This window comes from Bubalus kerabau, chromosome 1 (genome assembly GCF_029407905.1).
Source record: "Bubalus kerabau isolate K-KA32 ecotype Philippines breed swamp buffalo chromosome 1, PCC_UOA_SB_1v2, whole genome shotgun sequence".
In the NCBI taxonomy this organism is placed as follows: domain Eukaryota; kingdom Metazoa; phylum Chordata; class Mammalia; order Artiodactyla; family Bovidae; genus Bubalus; species Bubalus kerabau.
Window position 1 is genome coordinate 63,601,324 of NC_073624.1, and position 20,728 is coordinate 63,622,051.

Sequence of the window (20,728 nt, forward strand, 5' to 3'; positions counted from 1 at the left end):
ATCATACCACTTGCAACAGCATGACTGGACCTTGAGGGTATTATGTTAAGTGAAATAAGTCAGAAATAGAAAGACAAATACTGTATAATCTCATTTTTTTGTGGAATCAAGAAACAAAAACAAAACAAAGAAGTCAACCTCATTGAGAAAGAGATTATATTTGTGGTTACCAGAAGAGGGAGGGCAGAAGCAAATGAAGAACATGATGCTAACACTGCTGTAAGGTATATTTGAAAGTTGTTAAGAGAGTAGTCCTAAGAGTTTTCATCAAAAAGGAAAAAACATGTTTTGTATCTATATGAGATGGATGTTCACTATACTTTTGTAGTAATCATTTCACAATGTAAGTCATTATGCTGAATGTCATAAACTTGCCATCCAGTGTGGCATATCAACTGTATCTCAATAAAACTATAAAACATTAAATATAAAACTCCCATTAAAAGTAGAGCACTGTAAACTCAAACAAGTGAAGGGTATTTGAAAAGACTAAGGTGGAAATTAATAAAATAGAAAAATATTTGAGAAATCATCAAGATTAATGAAGGCATGCCAATAATGTGGCATTGGTATAAGAATAAACAAATACATCAGCAGAGAGAATAAACAGTTGAGGAATAATATATCCAAATATGGTAAAATGAGGTATGACAAAGCAGTACAGATAGAGTAACATTTTCAAAAATCCTGGGCTGTAAGAAATATTTTAGATTTTTATCTTGGTTATTTTGTTTGTTTATTCCCGGTAAACTTGTGAAAATCAATCTCGAATTTCAGGTAAGATAAGTAAACTTTTAATATGCATATCAGTCAGTTCACTTCAGTTCAGTTCAGTCGCTCAGTCGTGTCTGACTCTGCAACCCCATGAATCGCAGCATGCCAGGCCTCCCTGTCTATCACCAACTCCTGGAGTTCACTCAGACTCACGTCCATCGAGTCAGTGATGTCATCCAACCATCTCATCCTCTGTTATCCCCTTCTCCTCCTGCCCCAAATTCCTCCCAGCATCAGAGTCTTTTCCAATGAGTCAACACTTTGCATGAGGTGGCCAAAGTACTGGAGTTTCAGCTTTAGTATCACTCCTTCCAAAGAAATCCAGGGCTGATCTCCTTCAGAATGGACTGGTTGGATCTCCTTGCAGTCCAAGGGACTCTCAAGAGTCTTCTCCAACATCACAGCTCAAAAGCATCAATTCTTCGGCACTCAGCTTTCTTCACAGTCCAACTCTCACATCCATACATGACCACTGGAAAACCATAGCCTTGACTAGACGGACCTTTGTTGGCAAAGTAATGTCTCTGCTTCTGAATATGCTATCTAGGTTGGTCATAACTTTCTTCCAAGGAGTAAGTGTCTTTTAATTTTGTGGCTGCAGTCACCATCTGCAGTGATTTTGGAGCCCCAAAAAATAAAGTCTGACACTGTTTCCACTGTTTCCCCATCTATTTCCCATGAAGTGATGGGACCAGATGCCATGATCTTCGTTTTCTGAATGTTGAGATTTAAGCCAACTTTTTCACTCTCCACTTTCACTTTCATCAACAGGCTTTTCAGTTCATCTTCACTTTCTGCCATAAGGGTGGTGTCATCTGCATATCTGAGGTTATTGATATTTCTCCCCGCAATCTTGATTCCAGCTTGTGTTTCTTCCAGCCCAGCGTTTCTCATGATGTACTCTGCATATAATTTAAATAAGCAGGGTGACAATATACAGCCTTGACATGCTCCTTTTCCTATTTGGAACCAGTCTGTTGTTCCATGTCCAGTTCTACCTGTTGCTTCCTGACCTGCATATAGATTTCTCAAAAGGCAGACCAGGTGGTCTGGTATTCCGATCTTTTTCAGAATTTTCCACAGTTTATTGTGATCCACATAGTCAAAGGCTTTGGCATAGTCAATAAAGCAGAAATAGACTTTTTTGGGAACTCTTTTGCTTTTTCCATGATCCAGTGGATGTTGGCAATTTGATCTCTGGTTCCTATGACTTTTCTAAAACAGCTTGAACATCTGGAAGTTCACTCAGGTATCAAAACACACATCATCAATCAATTCTAAACCTCAGTATTTTCAAATATTTCCAGTTAACTGTAGAAATTATTGTTTCAATGAAAAGGTAAGAAATAGTAACTTCATGACTCCCTCCAAACTGGAAAACTCCAGTATTTTTTAAAGTTGTTTTCTTTGTTTTTCAGCATAGTATGGATCTAAGTCTCTCAACTGAGTATAATGCATGCATATAAAGAAGAATTTAGGTCAATGAATTACAATTACAGACTATTTAGAAAGATGATTAGAAAATGCAAGATGAGTTTGCATAACATTCAATATTATTTGAAATTTTGACTTCATGGAAAAGAAAAAAAAAAAAACTTTAGTGCCAGAGTTGCAAGATCTTGCATAATCATCTTTTAAATTCTAATCAATACATTTTAAATACACTGCTACATTATAATGCTTAAAACAGAGTGAAAATACAAATTTTTAACAAAAGAAAATCTCAAATTCATACACAGTAAAAGTTTGCCATTTAGCATTTTTATCCCTATTAATTGTTTGCCATTTAATTAGGTAATTGGATGCATTATGTGTGTACAATATTAACTCAAAATAACCACTAATATGAGAAAGTTGTAAAAACTGTCAGCTATTGATTATTTACCAAAAACAACTTGACATCAAGCATTAAATATACAACTGACTATAGCAAATGCAGTCACATATGGTTTCCAATAATATTTAATTCTTCAGGCTTTTATTGTAAATCATTGTTATATGTGTTAATTAAACAGTTTCCCCAAAGAGCGACAATTTCACAGTTTTCTTGAAAGTATATATTAATAATTGTTCTCAAATTGATAAAGTATATGGCAGAGAGATTTTAAGTTGCATAATGAGAAAAGTTTTTGATTTCTCAAAAAACTATAATTCCATTACTTTTTTAGTTGCGCTGTTTTTCCTGTAATTACTGAGTAAGCCATAGTATGGAGAGAATAATATGTGTAATACTCTAATAGGGTGGTCAGATTATGCTCATGGTCTTGTATAGTAAATTAAAAACAGTGTTTAACATGATTTATCATTTCCTGAATTTCTAGAAAGAATGAAATCATGAAACACAGGTCTCTCTTGAATATTCTTGCTCTGCCTCTTTCTGTCTGAATTTAATTTCCCAAGAAATATTGTGGAAGAAATGGAATTTTAAGTTTCAAAGAAGGAAATGACAGTTTCATAGTTACAGAGTTGAACACATGCATGCAGTTGCACAATCATGCCAGATCTTTGTGACATCATGGACCATAGCCCATCAGGATCCCCTGTTGATAGACTTTTCCAGGCAAGAATACTGGAGTGTGCTGCCATTTCCCACTATAGAGGATCTTATGCACCCAGGGATTGAATCTGTGTCTCTTGTGTCTCCTGCATTAGCAGGTAGATTCTTTACCCCTGGTGCCAACTGGAAAGTACAGAATGAAAAGCTGAGCCCAAAGGAAGGGAAGTGCATGAGAAAGGATGGGAATTTGAATAGAAAAAAAATGTATACAATACGCTTGTGACACTGCTGTCAATGAAAATATGAGTAATGAAAAAATAGCTCTATGGAGACAATATGAAAATTAATAGATTTTGAAAAGTTCTGAGTTTTATTTAATTGCATTTCATTATGCCTCCAATTTATTAAATAGGACTTTTATTTTTCATTTCCTTGAGAAAAGTACATTCTTCCTTGCCATGTCTATGAAGGCTCGCTTGACTTGCTGATTCCTTAAGGTATAGATAAATGGGTTTAGCATGGGGGCAACTGAGGTATTTAGCACAGCTACTCCCTTACTCAAAGAGACCCTGTCCTTTGCTGATGGATTCATGTACATGAAAATGCAGCTGCCATAAGAGATGGAGATGACAATCATGTGGGAAGAACACGTGGAAAAGGCCTTTGTCCTCTGAGTGGTAGAAGGGATCCTCAAAATTGTTCTGATGATATATGTGTAGGACAGAATTATTAATGCCAAAGTAAACATCAGAGTAAACACAGCACAAGAAAACACCATTATCTCTAGGAATTTGGTGTCTGAACAAGAAAGTTGTAAAAGGGGGGAAAAATCACAGGTATAATGGTCAATAGCATTGGACTTGCAATAATCAAGCTGTAGGGAGAACATGAGTAATGGAAATGTGATTAAGAATGAAGCCAGCCAAGAGGCCAAGACAAGCAGTGTGCACACTCTATGATTCATGATGGTCATGTAATGCAGCGGTTTGCAGATAGCAATGTAGCGGTCATAGGACATGGCAGCCAGAAGATAAAACTCAGTGACTCCCAAGAGAATGAAAAAAAATAACTGAACCATACAGTCATTATAAGAAATGGTTTTATCTCCTGTAATAATGGTGGCCAGAAACCTGGGCATAGTGACAGTTGTGAATGATACTTCTAATATGGAGAAACTTCTGAGGAAGAAATACATGGGAGTCTGGAGGTGGGCATCCAGCAGGGTCAGGATGATAATGGTCAGGTTCCCAGTGATGCTGAGCATGTAGGTGATAAGTAGAAAGACAAAGATCACAACCTGAAGTTGTGGGTCATCTGACAATCCCAGGAGGATAAAATCTGTTATTTCTGTGTAGTTTCTCATTTTCTTCTTCTTCTGAGTAACTTTCAAGAGAAAACAGAAACCGAAGAACTTAAAGAAAAGAGAATTATTCATGGACTACACTGGAATTTATTTCTGAATGTGTTATGCCATACTGATTTAACTTGGGAGATCTTTGAAACAACTTAATACAAATAGAGAACTCTCTTTAAAAGAATTTCTTACTATATGCCACTGTGTGTGTTTTCCATAGAATGTTTCTTTTAAAATCTCCATTTTACTGATTGGAACTATGCTAAAAATACTTCTAAAAATTTTATCCAAATCACACACCCTAAATGGGAAGAGCAGGAATTTTAACCTAGGCTTTTCGAAGTGTTTGAAATAGTGGAAAAGAAATGCTACCTGTTGACTTTTTAAAAATCCTTCCCTAAAAGGTTTCTTTCCCATTGAGAATCTTGTCTTTTCTTCAAATCCGGTAAAATTATATTATTTCTTTTTTTTCTTTTAATTTTTTATTATTTATTTTCCCTTTTTCCTTTTTATACTCATTTTTTTTTTGTAATCAGAGATTTTATTTTATTTTATTATTTTTCCATCTTTTCTTTTTACTTTACAATATTGTACAATATTGTACAACACAGGCAAAACCAATACAATATTGTAAAGTATATTATTTCTTAATCTTTCACCTAGTTTTTTATTGTTATTTGCTAGTTAACATATAGAAAGTACAAAAATGTCAGGAAAAAGATCTGTCTTCCAAATGAAAGTCATTGGACTTAAATCTTCAACAATGGAAACAATTTCTAAGATATCACTCTGACTCACATTTACCTCCCAAGCTCCTACTCCTTATCTGAAGCCACATCTAATGGATTCATTGTCATGACCTCCTCAGATATTAAAGCAATGGTCCCCAACCTCTGAGATCTAATGTCTGATGATCCGAGGTAGAGTTGATGCAATAATAAAAGAGAAGAAGTACACAATACATGTAATGCACTTGAATCATCCTGAAACCACACCCTTGTCCTCGGTCTATGGAATAATTTTCTCCCATGTAAACTGTCTTTAGTGCCGAAATGTTTGAGGACCACTGTAAAGAGTCCAGAGTTCAGAGAAGGCAGAGTAATGTTTAGTAGACTGGATCTGTGTCATGGACTAAGAAGACCAAATTGTATGAAAAATCGAAAAGAAAGCATAAAAAAAAAACATCTTCTTGAGAACATTTTTTTGTTCAGAATGTCTCCTATCTAAATAATGCTATTGTTCTCTCTCTCTCTCTATCACTTTAAATATGTGTGTGTGTGTGTGTGTATATCTTTCTACTGCATGTTATACTTTTAGGTTTTTCCTTTTATCTACATTAATATTCCTTAATAGAAGGTCTATTTTGCTAGTACTTTGGAGTGATCCAAGAAGTAGTAAGGAAATGCCCTTATTTTTGTCTTCCTATATAACGATAATGATAACATGCCTTCATTTTAAAAGGAAGCTAAGAGTTCTCTCAGTAAATAGAGTTTTTCCCCTAGACCTGTGGAATTTAGGATAACAAGCTTCATATTCCTTTCAATCCTTTTGTTCTTTTTTAAAATGAATTTTAAAAATTCATTTTTTAAATGAATATCTCATTGTCAAATCAGTCTTGTAGCTTACTGAATGTGAAAATCAACTTCTATAAACATATATCCTCAAGGCAATTTGCACCCTCAGCATTGCTAAACAGTGTTCCAATTCTCTATCTTTCCCTCTTACTTGACAATCATTTTCTGTGGTATGTTTATATGCTAGGCTATTTTGTCATAGAAGAGAACAGAATATTGGTGGTAATTTGATATCTTGGGTAAATTTTGAGTTTAAAACAACCTGAACTTTTTCTGGAATGATCCACTTCACGCTTGACTGTGTTTGTGACATCTAGGATCATGTAAGAACTTCATCATGACTGCAGTAAAAACAAAAACCCATAAGAAGAATTAATTTAGATTATTTTCAGATTATTGCTTTAAGACTGCCTTCAAATAGTACTACAGTTAGTTCAGAATTCTGTTTCTCTGAGTCCTTTGGGGGGAAAAAATGTCCTTGCTTTTTTCTTAATGGAAAAAGGGAGTCAGATCAAGTCAATCAGATCAAAGCACCAACCAATATGAATAGGAACAATGAAGGAAAACTGTAATCACCTAAATTACTCTCAAAGTCTATAGGTTTTCATAGAGATGCTCTAATTCTTCCCTGATTGACTCAGTTTGTTAACTAGTATCTATATTTGAAGATAATTTTAACTCAAAAAAGAAAAGAAGTTATAATAATATGGCATCAGGACTTAATATATAACATGTGAGATTATTTGAGGTTTGCATTCCAAGAGAAATACATGAAAATACAGCTTTTTCTGAGTTTTAGGTTTGTTTTTTGTTTCTCCACTGGGAAGATGGGGATAATATTTCAGGGAATAATTGTGAGGGCTAATTTATGTTATAAGTAAAATTCAACGATACAAAGCTTTTAAAGCATGTACTCCACATAGAAAATATTGCTCTTTATTATTTCCTAAAAGTGAAATCAATTATCATATTTGAGGAAAAGGGTCCCGTTTGGAAACAAGAATATTCATTTCAAGGAAGCTCATTTGAGAAACAATGCTGATTTATGCATATATCTCATTGACTCATTACAATTCTTATGTTACTTTTGAAGAAGCTGAGCATGAAACTTTAAATAACATAATGAAGATAATACTACTAGTTAATGCACAAATTGGAACTCTAAGCTTTTTTTTTTACTGAAACTGAAGCATGTGCTACTTACTAAATCTATATTCAATTAGGGGGACCAAATTCAGAAAGTAGTTTTCTGAAAACTAATAAAGAACTAAATTAGTAGGACAAACAGGGAATGTAAACATGTTCACTTTTCATAATCCTGGACATATACTGGAAGAAATGCAACCCCAAAATATTCTACTCAACTGGATGATAGGTTAAGCCAAGAATGACTAAATCAGCACTAATCAAAAGAATGCTTTATATGCCTTTAACATTGCAAACTTACTTCTTCTTGTCATACAAATGCATCACATGAGCTGGTTTCAATGATTAAAAATTTACTGGCAACCATTTCAGTTTTAGGTTAAGCAATCCAGTACTTCTAAGAGTCATTCTCTCTCAACACATTGGAGTTATCTTATTTCTATAGATAGTATTTTTAATACATCTTCCATTGTAGCCATGGGAGCAAAAATAGTGAAGAGAATCAAGATATGGAGTTACTGTGGTCCTTTCTGGTTAGGATTTTTATGTGGATTTTAACCTGCATGAGCCGCATGTTGTTTAATCCACCACATGGGCAAGGCTCTTGGGAAATAGTGACTCAAATGTGCCAACAAGGACCAAGAAGGAAATGTTCCAAGGATCATAAATATGCTATCAACATTTGTAACACTATTGAAACAGAAAACTTGGAAGACTATGTCCAAACTGCTAGAAAAGTATGAGAGATAGGATAGAAGTAATGGAATATTGTGCATATTCTCTATACGAAAATATCTAAACCTGCAAAATTTTGGAAAAGATTTCCTGAATTTTCTAAGGCAGGATTCCTCTGAAGAACAGGCTTTTTTACTTCTTGTTTGCTGAAATACTGGGAATGTATCTCATATATAAATGTTACACTTTCTTTTCTCATATAATAAAATCTCTCCATAAAATAACTTTGAAAAGGGGCAGTTCTCCGAGAAGACCTAAAAATTCCTAATGACTATTCTTAATTCCTAACAATGGATAAAATATGTCATGCATAAATTAATAGAATGACTAAAAGATAGATGAATGCACTATAACAGTTGGAGACATCAATATCCATCTATCAGAAAGAAACATATCCAGCAGGTAGAAAATCAGTAAGGACATAAAGGAACTCAACAAGGTCATCAACCAAATGGTTAAAACTGACACCTATAGAGTACTTCATCCAGTAACATGAAAATCTATGTTCTTCTCAAGCTTCATACAGAATTATTGTCAAGACATTTTGGACCATCAAATGCACTAAGTGAATTTAAAAATGAGAAATAATAAAGCAGAAGTTTCTATGAAAATCTTCATCGAACTTTCAATTTTCAATTAAATGCCTTTAGGAATTACTATTTTAATCAACCTAAGGAAGTTATGATTGACTGACATAAAAATAAGTGTGATGGTTTGCACCATTAGTAATAGTTCTATTTGTTTAATTTCAGTTGTAATTTTCTCAGAGAAAAAGGAAATTCATGTGCTTGCATTAACCTAAGACCTATGAGCTATAATTTCTGTATTTTACATAGTCTTCAAAAATATGTATTAAATGTCTTAATAGAAATAGGTGGACATATAAATGAAAATCCAAATACAGTATATATGCAGAAATAGCATCAGCTATACCATCAATCTCAAGTTGGAAAACATACGTACGTGTGTGTGGTGTGTCTGTGTGTACTTCTTCCTTCATCACTCTAAGAGATTAGTTGCAGTAACATCACTCATTGGAAATCCCTCCTTTCGAATATTTATTGAAAGATAAATGAACTAAAATGTATGTTGTATGTCAATGTCAATTAGCTTATGGAATTATATTTTTTTAATTTTTATTTCTTTTACAGTCGGCCTTTCTTGATTATCCATTTTAAATAATCAGTGTGTACATGTCAACCCTAAAATCCCAGTCAATCCCTCCCTGCCATCATTTCCGTCTGGGATGGTAAATTCATTATCTAAGTCTATGAAGTATGTCTTATAAGACTATGCAGCATTTTGTAAGAAAAAATACAGTTTTGAACACTGAGAAATGTCCATACCACATTGAATAAGATTACATAATGATACATATGTAGCCTGAGAGATTAGAAAAAAAAAAAAAAAAAAAACGGTGACAAGAAGTAGATAGACGGCAATAATCATTCCCTACTACTTCTGAATTAAATCTAATATATATGTTGTATACAACCCAAATTCTATGGGAGGGTCCTAGTTTTCAAAACTATGAGCCTAGGTCAGCACTTCATCTGCATACTGGTGGCTGCCAACACATGGATTTAATGTTATTAATTGGACAAACCATCAGATACAGCTCTCCTCCTACTTCAGTATGAATAAAATACAATTTAAAAACAATGAAAAGAAACTCTTCACAGACCCATAAACTATGATTTCAAAGGGAAATTTTTTTCACTCATTGATGTAGTATTACAATCTTTGAGACACTTATTCTAAATTGAAAATGATCAATTACCACACTTTAGTAATTAAGTCAGGATGCCTGAAAAAAATAACGATGAAGCGGCTTTTAGTATAAACTCAGCATCAATAAAACCCTTGATTTATGGAATCAACATTGCATTTCTAGATAACTGAGCATAGAAACACAGAATCAATGAAAATACAATTACTCATTTGAAAAACCAGGGTTAGAGGCGAATGACCCTACAGCTTTTCCCACAGTTGCAAATATCACAGTACATGTAAATTATTTTTTTTTAAATAGCTCTTCTTTAAAAAGGAAAAGCAAAATAACCAGAAAATGTCTGGCTATAAACTGTTATACAAAAAATTGAATAAAATTATTGAGTATCAGAATTTTAGCCCAAATATGAGGAAACACTTTTGTTGTTTTGTTGTGCTTGTTAAATCTAGAATACATAAATTTATTAAGAAAATAGTCTTAGGCATTGACAATACATGTGAGACTACATTAGTTGTTGCTATAAAATGAGGAAGTAATGATCCCAGCAAACATATTCTCTAGCTAAGTACTAACCTAGTGGCAGGTTTTGCTGTTCATGGGAACACAGAAGTAGGTATATAGGAAAAGGCATCTAGCAGAGTTGCACAAAACTTTTCAGAGGAAGTTTTACTTCAACTGAAAATCAATTATTAGGTCTACTCAGTTAAGTTGCTGAATATAAGACAGAGTATATAAGTACTTACAATAATACCATGCACAGATTGAGTGATTAATGAATGGAATCTGTGAGTACACAGGAAGGGTGATGAAAGTGAAAAACCATGTGGATGATCATGACCTGTGATTTAGTCACACTGAAATCGACATGAATGGTTTGGTAGTAGGTTCAATACAAATGTAGATATGCTTGGTGTTCAAGCCAATATATTAAGTCAGAAAAAATCCATTCGTAGAAGCAGAAACATGTTTATTAACTGGAAAATGTTATATAAAATTGTAGCAATTGTGAAGAAAAAAGGGAGAGGTATGTAATAAAAAGTGAAGAGGATTTAAATATGTCCAAGCAATCAAAACAAACATATAATACAGAAAAATCACATGTGTAATTTTAAAGTTCCTTTATCAAAGCACTTCTTTTAAAACTATAATAAAATTGTGTTTAAAATGCTGTATGCTGCACAACAGTTTGCACAATGATACTATTGTTTGTGGGAAAAAACACACTTATCCACAACAAGAAAAACAAATGAACAAAAAAAGAGAGAAAACTCAGAGATTCCACATTCTGGTCAAGACTCTAGAGGGAGTCCAAATTGCAAATCATGCGTTAGTATTTTTGGGGCTTCCCTGGTGGTTCAGTGGGTAAAGAATACCCCTACAATGCAGAAGACTCAGGAGGGACAAGTTCAATCCATGGGTCAGGAAGATCCCCTGGAGGAGGGCCTGGCAACCCACTCTAGTATTCTTGCCTGGAGAATCCCATGGGCAGAGAAGTCTGGTGGGCTACAGTCCACAGGGTCGCAAAGAGTTGGACACAACTGAAGAGACTGAGCATTCATGTTTTAGCATTTTGACAAGAATGGAATTGTTAAGCAAATGCACACTTTAATGATGTATTGTTTCTTTCACTTAACTCTGAATATGGAAGATTTAGGGGAGTCAAATGAGATTTTCCTACTCATGAAATTACACTACTTTAGCAATGTATTCAATCATATGCATATTGTTATTGTTTTTTAGTAGCAAAGTTCTGTCCGACTCTTTTGCAATCCCATGGATTGTAGCCCACCAGGTTCTTCAGTCCATGGGATTTCCAGGCGAAAATCTTGGAGGGTGCTGCCATTTCCTTCTATAGGGGATCTTCCCCACTCAGGGATTAAACCCCTGTCTCTTGCATCTCCTGCATTGGTAGGTGGATATTTTTACCACTGAGCCACCAGGTAAGCCAATCATATGCATATTATGATTTAAAATATAATATGAAAATGTAATGAAGATAGAGCTGATTAAATTAGTATTTATACAGACAATATGTTCTACATAATAATCTCTGAATAACTGTGCATGCTGTTTGAACTAAAGTCATCAATGATGAAAAACTACCATAGCAACCTTTATTCTGCTGGGATTGACAGATGACCCTGCACTGAAGGTTTTGATTTTTCTTTCTATCTCTCATGTACATGCTGAGTGTCACTGGGAATCTGACCATCATCACATTCATCTTTGTGGATTCCCACAATTTTTTTTTTAACAAAATTTCTACTTCCTAGAAATCTCATTCACAACTGTCTGTATTCCCAGATATTTGTATAACATCACAACGGGTGACAATGTCATTATTTACAATGCCGGTGCCAGCCAAGTGTTTTTTACTGACCTCTTTGCAATAACAGATTTTTTTATCCTGGCTACCATGTCTTATGACTGCTATGTGGCCATCTGCAAACCTCTGCATTATGTGACCATTATGAGCAGCAAAATCTGCCAGAGACTTGTTTTTTGCTCTTGATTGGCTGGACTATTTGTCATAACTTCCCCGCTTAGCCTGGGGCTAAATCTGAAATTCTGTGACTCCAATGACATTGATCATTTTCTCTGCAATGCTTCTCCCCTCCTGTAGGCATCCTGTTCAGACACACGGTTCATGGAACAAAGTGTTTTAATCTGTGTGGTGCTGACCCTCATTTTGACTCTTAAATATGTAGTTTTATCTTATATTGTGAAGACAATTTTAGGATTCCCTTCGGTCCAGCAAAGAAAAAAGACTTCTTCCACCTGTTCTCACATGATTGTGGTTTCCACCACATATGGCACATGCATTTTCATCTATATGAATCCTAGAGCCAAGGAAGAACTGCCTATTAATAGAGTGGTTTCACTACTCATGTCTTCCATTTCACCTATGTTAAATCCATTTATTTATGCACTGAGAAATAAGCAAGTGAAAAAAATCCTTTAATGACTTGATCACATGAATTGCATCATTATTAAAGAAGTAAAATAAAATAGCAGTCAATAAATAAAGTTAACATAGAATATGAGTGGCCGCCAAACCTTTCTATTCAAGCTTATAATTTTCTTTACCTTTTAATAATCTATATTTCAGTTTCATTTCTCTGTTTCTCTTATATTTACTTATATTGCACCTTAATCAAGTTAATTATTTGCTTTATTTTTTCTCAACGTCATGACGATTTGTCTTGGTAAAGAAAATGAAAATATATTTCTCATAACTTTATCTGTAGATAAATATGTTGTGTTAAGTCGCTTCAGTCGTAGCTGACTCTTTGCTACCCTGTGGACTCTAACCCACTAGGCTCCTCTGTCCATGGGATTCTTCAGGCAAGAATACTGGAGTGGGTTGCCATTTTCTTCTCCAGGGAATCTTCTGACCCAGGAATCAAACCTGTGTCTCTTTTGTCTCCTGCATTGCCAGGCTGGTTCTTTAGCGCTAGTGCTACCTGGGAAGCCCAGGTAATATAATCCCATATAATTCAACTTTATGGTATAATAAAAACAATTCATGAGTATTCCATAAAACTGGTAGCATAATACCACTGATTACTGTATTCAAATACGGATAAAATTCTACAAAAATTCCAGTGAGAACTGAAATTGTGTGATAAGATATTGAATAGAATGAATGAGGGCATGATCTAAAAGTACAATGAACCACTGAGAAAGATAACTGTAACATTTCTAATGTTCTAGGAAAACACATTAAAAACAAAAATGTGTTGGATAAAATCTCTCAATTTTTTTTTTAATATTGGTAAAAGCGAAGGTTAAAATGTGAACAATTATATTGCATCAGAGGCATAAAATAATCAGAAAGGAAGATAAATAATCCCATTTATGACCCATGAAAGGAAAATCTCATTTATGACCCAGGAAAGGAAAAAATGAAGGATGGAAAGGACAAGCTACTGGATTATCAATTAGAGGCTGGAGTTTAAAAACCCATTTGGTGGCAGGAGATGAAAAGTCAGAATCCAAATGGTGAAAATACTTAAAGTGACAGAGCAACATAAAGTCAAGGCTTCAACATTGTGATTTAAGAGGAAAACATTGGCCTCCCATGTAAAAAGACAGCAATTTTCTCTAAGAAATTTTTCGGTCTCTTCTTGAGTTATGAGCTACAAATGAAGACATGGAGACCATTATTATGTTTCTCTTTCTATCTGAGAAAGACTTTACAGCCCATGTTTTTTATATATATATATATATATATATATATATATATAAAGCTATATATATATCTTTATATATATATAAAGATATATATAAAGCTACTAATACTATATATAAATTTATATATATACTATATATAAAAACTGCAGTAGTGAATTCAAAGTATGCAGTGAGTTAGAGACACTTTATAAGAATTCATAGAAATCATATAAAAGCTACCCTCAGAAGAAATCAAATAATTCTTCAAACATAAATTATTCATTATTAAAAAAACAAATGGAAAAAAAATAACATTTTACTGCTCATTATAAAATTTAGATTAGAATAGTTAGCTATTCTAATTGCAAATTAGAATAACTTCACAGATATATTATAGCAATGTAACAACAAAAAAATACGTGAAGATATAGTGCTAATGAACAAAGTTTTAGCAAGCCAGAATTTTAAAAATTAATTCAAGGTGTGGAAGACAAATATATCAGTCTCCATAAAACATTTAAGAAGGCAAATAAAATGCATGTTTAAAGAGATAAAAGGATCAGATTACTTTAAAACTAACCATGGTGAATCACTAGATAAACTTGTTATGATTTCAATTATACAAACAATATCTCTCCATATTGAATTTTATGAAAATGTCTTAATATTTGACAAAAATATGATTATGAAGTTATAAGATAAGCTATAAAATTCACTGATGAATATAGGTAGGCTATTTCAAATAGCACCAAAAAATAGTCCAAATTATACTATGATCAAGGTGTATTTCCATAATACAAGAGTAGAGATAGATAATAGATAATAGAAATATAAATATATGTATACAGAAATAGAAATATATATCAATACATACACACATATAAATGAAATATAGCCCAATTTTGCTATAACAACAAAATAAAGAAAGAACATTATATTTAGGTTTTGATTAATTGATCAAATGATCACTGGATACAAATCAATAATCTCTCCTAATACACTTAAAGTAAAATGAGAATATAATTAACTACCAAAATAAAATAATTTCTAAAGAAATAAAAGTTACATACTTATACTGTGCCATGTACTCATCTTAATTAAAATCAAGAACAAATGAGAAAAAAGAAACAAGTGAGGGATACTCACCTTCATCCCTGATAATCAGAATTTCATTGCCATCTTGAAAATGCCATAAGATATGTAATAAAATAGTTGGAATTATTAGAATATAAGTTATGAAACCACTGTAGTTAGAAATTATGAAAATCATGTTTTTTCAAGTGTTTACCTGTTTGAGAAGTGAATGGACCTTACGGTAATTGCCCTTTTAACATTTTACATGTTTTATTCACTACTTTTTCATTAAAATACATAAGACAATGACATATATTTAATTAGAATTGATGAAATCTAATAGAAAACTTACAAACATAATAAGAACATTTAGTTATTTGGATGAAGAACGGATGAATGCAATCAAAAAGTTAGTTTTGACAATATTTATAGCAGCAATAAGCTCCTCCATCAAAGCAATCAATATGACTGATAAAGAATAGATTCTATTGGGGATTCAATGTGTTACAAAATAAAATACTAATTTTCCCACTCAGTAGACAAATTTAACACAACTCCAGTTGGAATCAACTTTTTAAAAATTTTGAATTGCACAAATTATCTCAGTATGAAACAATTAAATCTCATGAATGTGGAGCACATAAATGAAAATGATTATTAGTGAATAGAAACTTATTTTAAATAGTATCAAACATATTATAGATCAGTAAAACCAAATTAATATGGTACTTGCATTAAAAAAGATAAAACATTCAGTAGAACCTTTGAGAGCATGAAAGTATACACTAAAAAATAGCCTTTATTTTTATATAAAGTTTTAATTTACTTGTTAAATAATAGTTGATTGTTTTCAGTTCATTAAGAAAATCATTGTTCATATAATAATTGCTTCAGTCACAAGAAAAGCTCAAATGAAAAATTTATTTTTTATTCACACAAATGGGTTGCATTCTAAATAATTTAAAATTTTAAGTGTAAAAATAAGCCATGAAAACAAGACAAAACAAAACAGCAGTAACTGTTTCAGGTAATGAATGTTAATGAGCTTCATTGTGGTGGCTATTTCTCAATGTATATTTATAAGAAACTATCAGATTTTATACCTTATACATACATGTATATCCTCATTCATACCTCAGTAAAGGTGAAAAAATATGTTTTAGAGAAATAAAAAAATGAATACATACTATATGATTCAATTTATATAATAGTTTAGAAAATGCAAACTAAACTATAATGATAGAGACGGATAGGTATTTGAGAGCAGCAGCAGGGATGAGCGGGATAGAGAGAGTAAACAAGACACATGGAAACTGGAAAATGAAGGATTCACATGATGGGCTGACACTTGGGAGTACACATATGTCAGAATGTCAAACTGTACAATTTAAATAGTGAAGTTTATTGTATGTCAATTATATCTCAATAATGTAGTTAAAAATTAAAGAGCAAAAAACACTTGATAGCCTTGACTGTATAAAACTATACCAGAGGGATGGTATGCGGAGGGAGACGGGAGGGGGGTTCAGGACTGGGAACACGTGTACACCTGTGGCGGATTCATGTTGATGTATGGCAAACCAATACAATATTGTAAAGTAACTAGCCTCCAATTAAAATAAATAAATTTAAATTTAAAAAAACTATGAACTATAAGGCAAAACTTAATATCAACACTTAAAGACTCAAAATCTTGAAATACGTATATAATAAATATAAAAGAACAAGACATGAATCAGTATAAAAATTAATTTACCAAATCTAATTATAGTGGCAAATATTTGATATAAACTGATCTCATAATTTCTATAATATTATATAAATTTTCTAAAAGTGAAATATTTTTATTGAGAAATTTCACTTCTATAAATTATTCTCACAAATTAAAATGCATTTGTATGAGCATCCTTTTGATAGAATAATTGGCAACTTTAGACAATAAAAATAATTTTACACTTAGTTCAGGTATTGTTTTAAAACTGGCCAAAATTGCTATTGAGGTGACATTACTTTGCAAAAAAAAAAAAAATTTGATACTCTGAGGTAAACAAGTTATGTTTAAATATATAAAAGTGTGTTATTATTTTCATGAAATACACATAACAAAATTTATCATTTTGACCATTTTTAAGTGTAAAATTCAGTGGCAATAAATATATTCATATTGCTGTGGTGCTCAGTTGCTCAGTCTTGTTCGACTCTTTGTGACCCCATGGACTGCAACCCATCAGGCTTCTTTGTCCACGGGGTTTCCCAGGCAAGAATACTGTGGTGGGTTGCCATTACTTTCTCCAGAGGATCTTCCTAACCCAGGGATCAAATCCATGTCTCCTGCATCTCCTGCACTGCAGGCAGAGCCTTTACCACTGAGCCACCTGGGGAGCCCATATTGTTGTACAATCATAAAAACATATTTTGCATCCAATTAGAAGATATGGTGGCAAATTTTTAAGTATTCACAAGTAGTCTGTGCCAAGACAGGAATATCTAAGGATAAGTTCTATAATGTAAACATTAACCTCCTAAAATTTTATAAACTTTTCCTTTCTCTTATCTGATTGGAATTGTCCAATAATAAAACATTCATATAATTACGGATTTCATTCCTTTAATTAAAGTTAATTTTTTCAAGATTTTTGTAATGATTTATGTAATTGAAATGATACCGCTTTCCTCCTGACCTGTGTCAAATGCTGCTGTAACATCCTCCTGTCTCCAAAGACACAGTGTTATTTTTTTTTTTTTTTGCCAAACTTCATTACTCAGAAGATTAAGTAATGCCTCTTGATTGTAGATCAGCAAGGACCATTTGTTTTTATCACTCAGTTGTATTTTCTGCAAATTAAAAAGAAAAGTGACATTTGACATTGATTGTAATAGCATTTCTCTCTGTCCTGCTGATTTAACATACATCCCCTCTAGCAGTCGAGAGTTCCTCAGCTCTTACTGTAATTTATTTTTGTTTCAATAATGGAGATAGTAAGAAAATATTTGGAGGTTTGACTGGAAGATGTAGAAGAGAAGGGAAGGTGATTATCATATGTATCAGCAGTAGAGGTTACATACATGTTCAGTAAAGGTAATGCAGGAAAAAAAATGTGGACTATATAGCAGGAGATGGTGGGCAAGCAGCAGGGCTTAGCTTGTTTGTAATAATTAAGCACACTTAACCTGAAAAGTGAGTTTGAGCAAGCTCCAGGAGTTGGTGATGGACAGGGAAGCCTGGCGTGCTGCAGTCCATGGGTTAGCAAAGAGATACAACCAAGAGACTGAAGTGAACAGAACTGAACTTAAGAAGAAACTAGCACACAAAATTTTCTTTTGGAGCAAAGACCTTATATTTTGCTCTAGAGTCTATAGAGTAAACCCCAGTTATCATAGCACTGGTTTAAAAAGATTCAAGGTGTCAAGAAAAGATATGAATTCAAGCCAAAAGATATCATTGCAATCCATAAAACTTCTCAGCATCTAGTTACAGTGGAAAATCTTAAACACAAGATAGACATAAAACATGTTGGTGTATATATATATATATATATATATATATATATATACATACACACACATTATTAACACATATAACACATTGTATATAATAAAATAAAAGATTAAATAAAAAATTAAATCCATTTAAATAGTATATAACAAAAAGAAAATTTCTCTAAATATCACATACAGATTGGAGAGAAGTCAGAAGTCTGTGATGAGAAACAGAGAACAACACTCATTCTGCTGGGACTGACAGATGACCCAGAGCTGCAGGTTCTAATTTTTATCTTTTTATTCCTCACCTACACACTGAGTTTAACTGGAAACCTGACCATCATCACACTCACATTTGTGGATTCCCACCTGAAAACACCAACGTACTTTTTCTTAAAAAATTTCTCCTTGGAGATCTCCTTCACATCTTCTTGTATCCCCAGATACCTGTATAGCATAGCTACAGATGACAGGGTCATTGTCTATAATGCTTGTGTCATTCAAGTATCTTTTACTGACCTCTGTGGAGTAACAGAATTTTTTCTGCTGGCCACCATGTCCTAAGACCATTACTTGCCCATCTGCAAATGCTTGCACTATGTGACCATCATGAGCAACAGACTCTGCAGGATTCTCATCATCTTTTGTTGGATGGCTGGTTTGTGCATATTAATCCCACCACTTAGCCTGGGTTTAAATCTAAAATTCTGTGACTCTAACAAGGTTGATCATTTTGGCTGTGATGCATTTCCTGTAGTGAAAATCTCATGCTCAGACACATGGCTGATGGAACAGATGGTTATAATCTGTGCTGTGCTGACCCTAAATATGACCCTTATTTGTGTAGTTCTGTCATATGCTTGCAGAGCAAGACAGTTTTGAGATTCCTTTCTGCTCAGCAAAGGAAAAAGCCCCTTTTCACCTGTTCTTCTCACATGAGAGTGGTTACCATCACCTATGGCACATGCATTTTCATCTACCTGAATCCTACAGCAAAGGAAGAAGTGACCATTAAAAAAGTGGTTTCACTGCTCATTTTTTTCTGTTTCATCTATGTTGAACTCATTTATTTATACCTTGAGAAACAACCAAGTTAAGAAAGCCTTTAAGGACTCAGAGAAAAGAATTGCCTTGCTCTCATCTAAGTATGAAAAAATATTTTTAAAATATCATCTCAAAAGGGTAGGAAGGAGACTTTTTTGAAGCTTATAATTTACTATTAGCAAAATACATATTATTACACTGAACACACATATATATTAGATAAAATTTAATATTCTTTTGAAACTATGGTAAAAGTTGTCAATAGAATGTATTAGAAATAATGATTTAACTGGTTAGAGCAATAATCTATAAAAACATGTGGATAATCAGGAGAATATAGGCAGGCATATGGGAGCAGAGGTTGTGCTATAGATCACAGAGACTTAAGGCTGAAGTCTCAGGATTACTGCAGTAAGAGCACTTGTGACACAATAGATGCACATTTAATGAAAGTTTGAATTAGTAAATCGTACTTATTTTCATGGAAAGATTACATTTTTTCCTGAGAAGTATTATCTGCAGCTTACACAGCTGTGAGTCAAGGGAAAAACATTCCCCAGTATATTTGAACCTGTGCCAATATCTAACACCAATTAAGCTTTTATAGTCCAGATTCTATCATAATAATCTAAATGATTAGATACAACAAGTTGAAAAATCCACACAAATGTAATTCCTTGGAAATTATAGCTTTTACACCAAATCAACTAATTACTATCGGGAAAGCAATGAAATACAGATATAACATCACAAATTTGGAGCACTGAAAAAGCTATGGTCAATAGGAATTCTGTTAAATTATTCATTATTTACAAAAATGTAAACTAGCCCCAAATTGGGGAATTGGTACTCATCTGAATAAAATGAAAAAAAAAATGTAGAATTTACAAAAGTAAATGGAAAATGTAACTTACTATGGGTAGAAAATGAAGTCAGTTAAGTAAGCTAAAGAGAGTAAAAACCACTTCTTTGAAAAGTCCAACAGCATAGGTAAATCCCACTCCAATGAATGTAATGAGTGAAAAACAAATAATCGGTATGTTATTGGGAAATCTGGGACAAACAATAATATAAGAAAACAAAATAATTAGGAAAAATATGAGGGAGAATAAATAAATGATTGCATTTGATTGATTTCAAAG

At 33.0% G+C, this 20,728-nt stretch overlaps 1 protein-coding gene and 2 pseudogenes across 1 annotated transcript; 2 read left to right on the forward strand and 1 right to left on the reverse strand.

The window, feature by feature from the left end:
- Positions 1-3,695: 3,695 nt before the first annotated feature.
- On the reverse strand, positions 3,696-4,678 carry LOC129641563 (olfactory receptor 6C1-like). Its single transcript, XM_055566246.1, has one exon. The coding sequence runs from the start codon at positions 4,632-4,634 to the stop codon at positions 3,696-3,698; it is 939 nt and encodes a 312-aa protein (XP_055422221.1). The 5' UTR covers positions 4,635-4,678.
- A 7,550-nt stretch (positions 4,679-12,228) lies between these two features.
- Positions 12,229-12,774, forward strand: LOC129646329 (olfactory receptor 6C2-like; annotated as a pseudogene).
- Positions 12,775-13,002: 228 nt separating this feature from the next.
- On the forward strand, positions 13,003-19,745 carry LOC129646368 (olfactory receptor 6C68-like; annotated as a pseudogene).
- Positions 19,746-20,728: the final 983 nt, after the last annotated feature.

Coding starts and splice junctions, on each gene's coding strand:
- LOC129641563 (XM_055566246.1), bottom strand. CDS start 4,634: ATGAGAAACTACACAGAAATAACAGATTTTATCCTCCTGGGATTGTCA.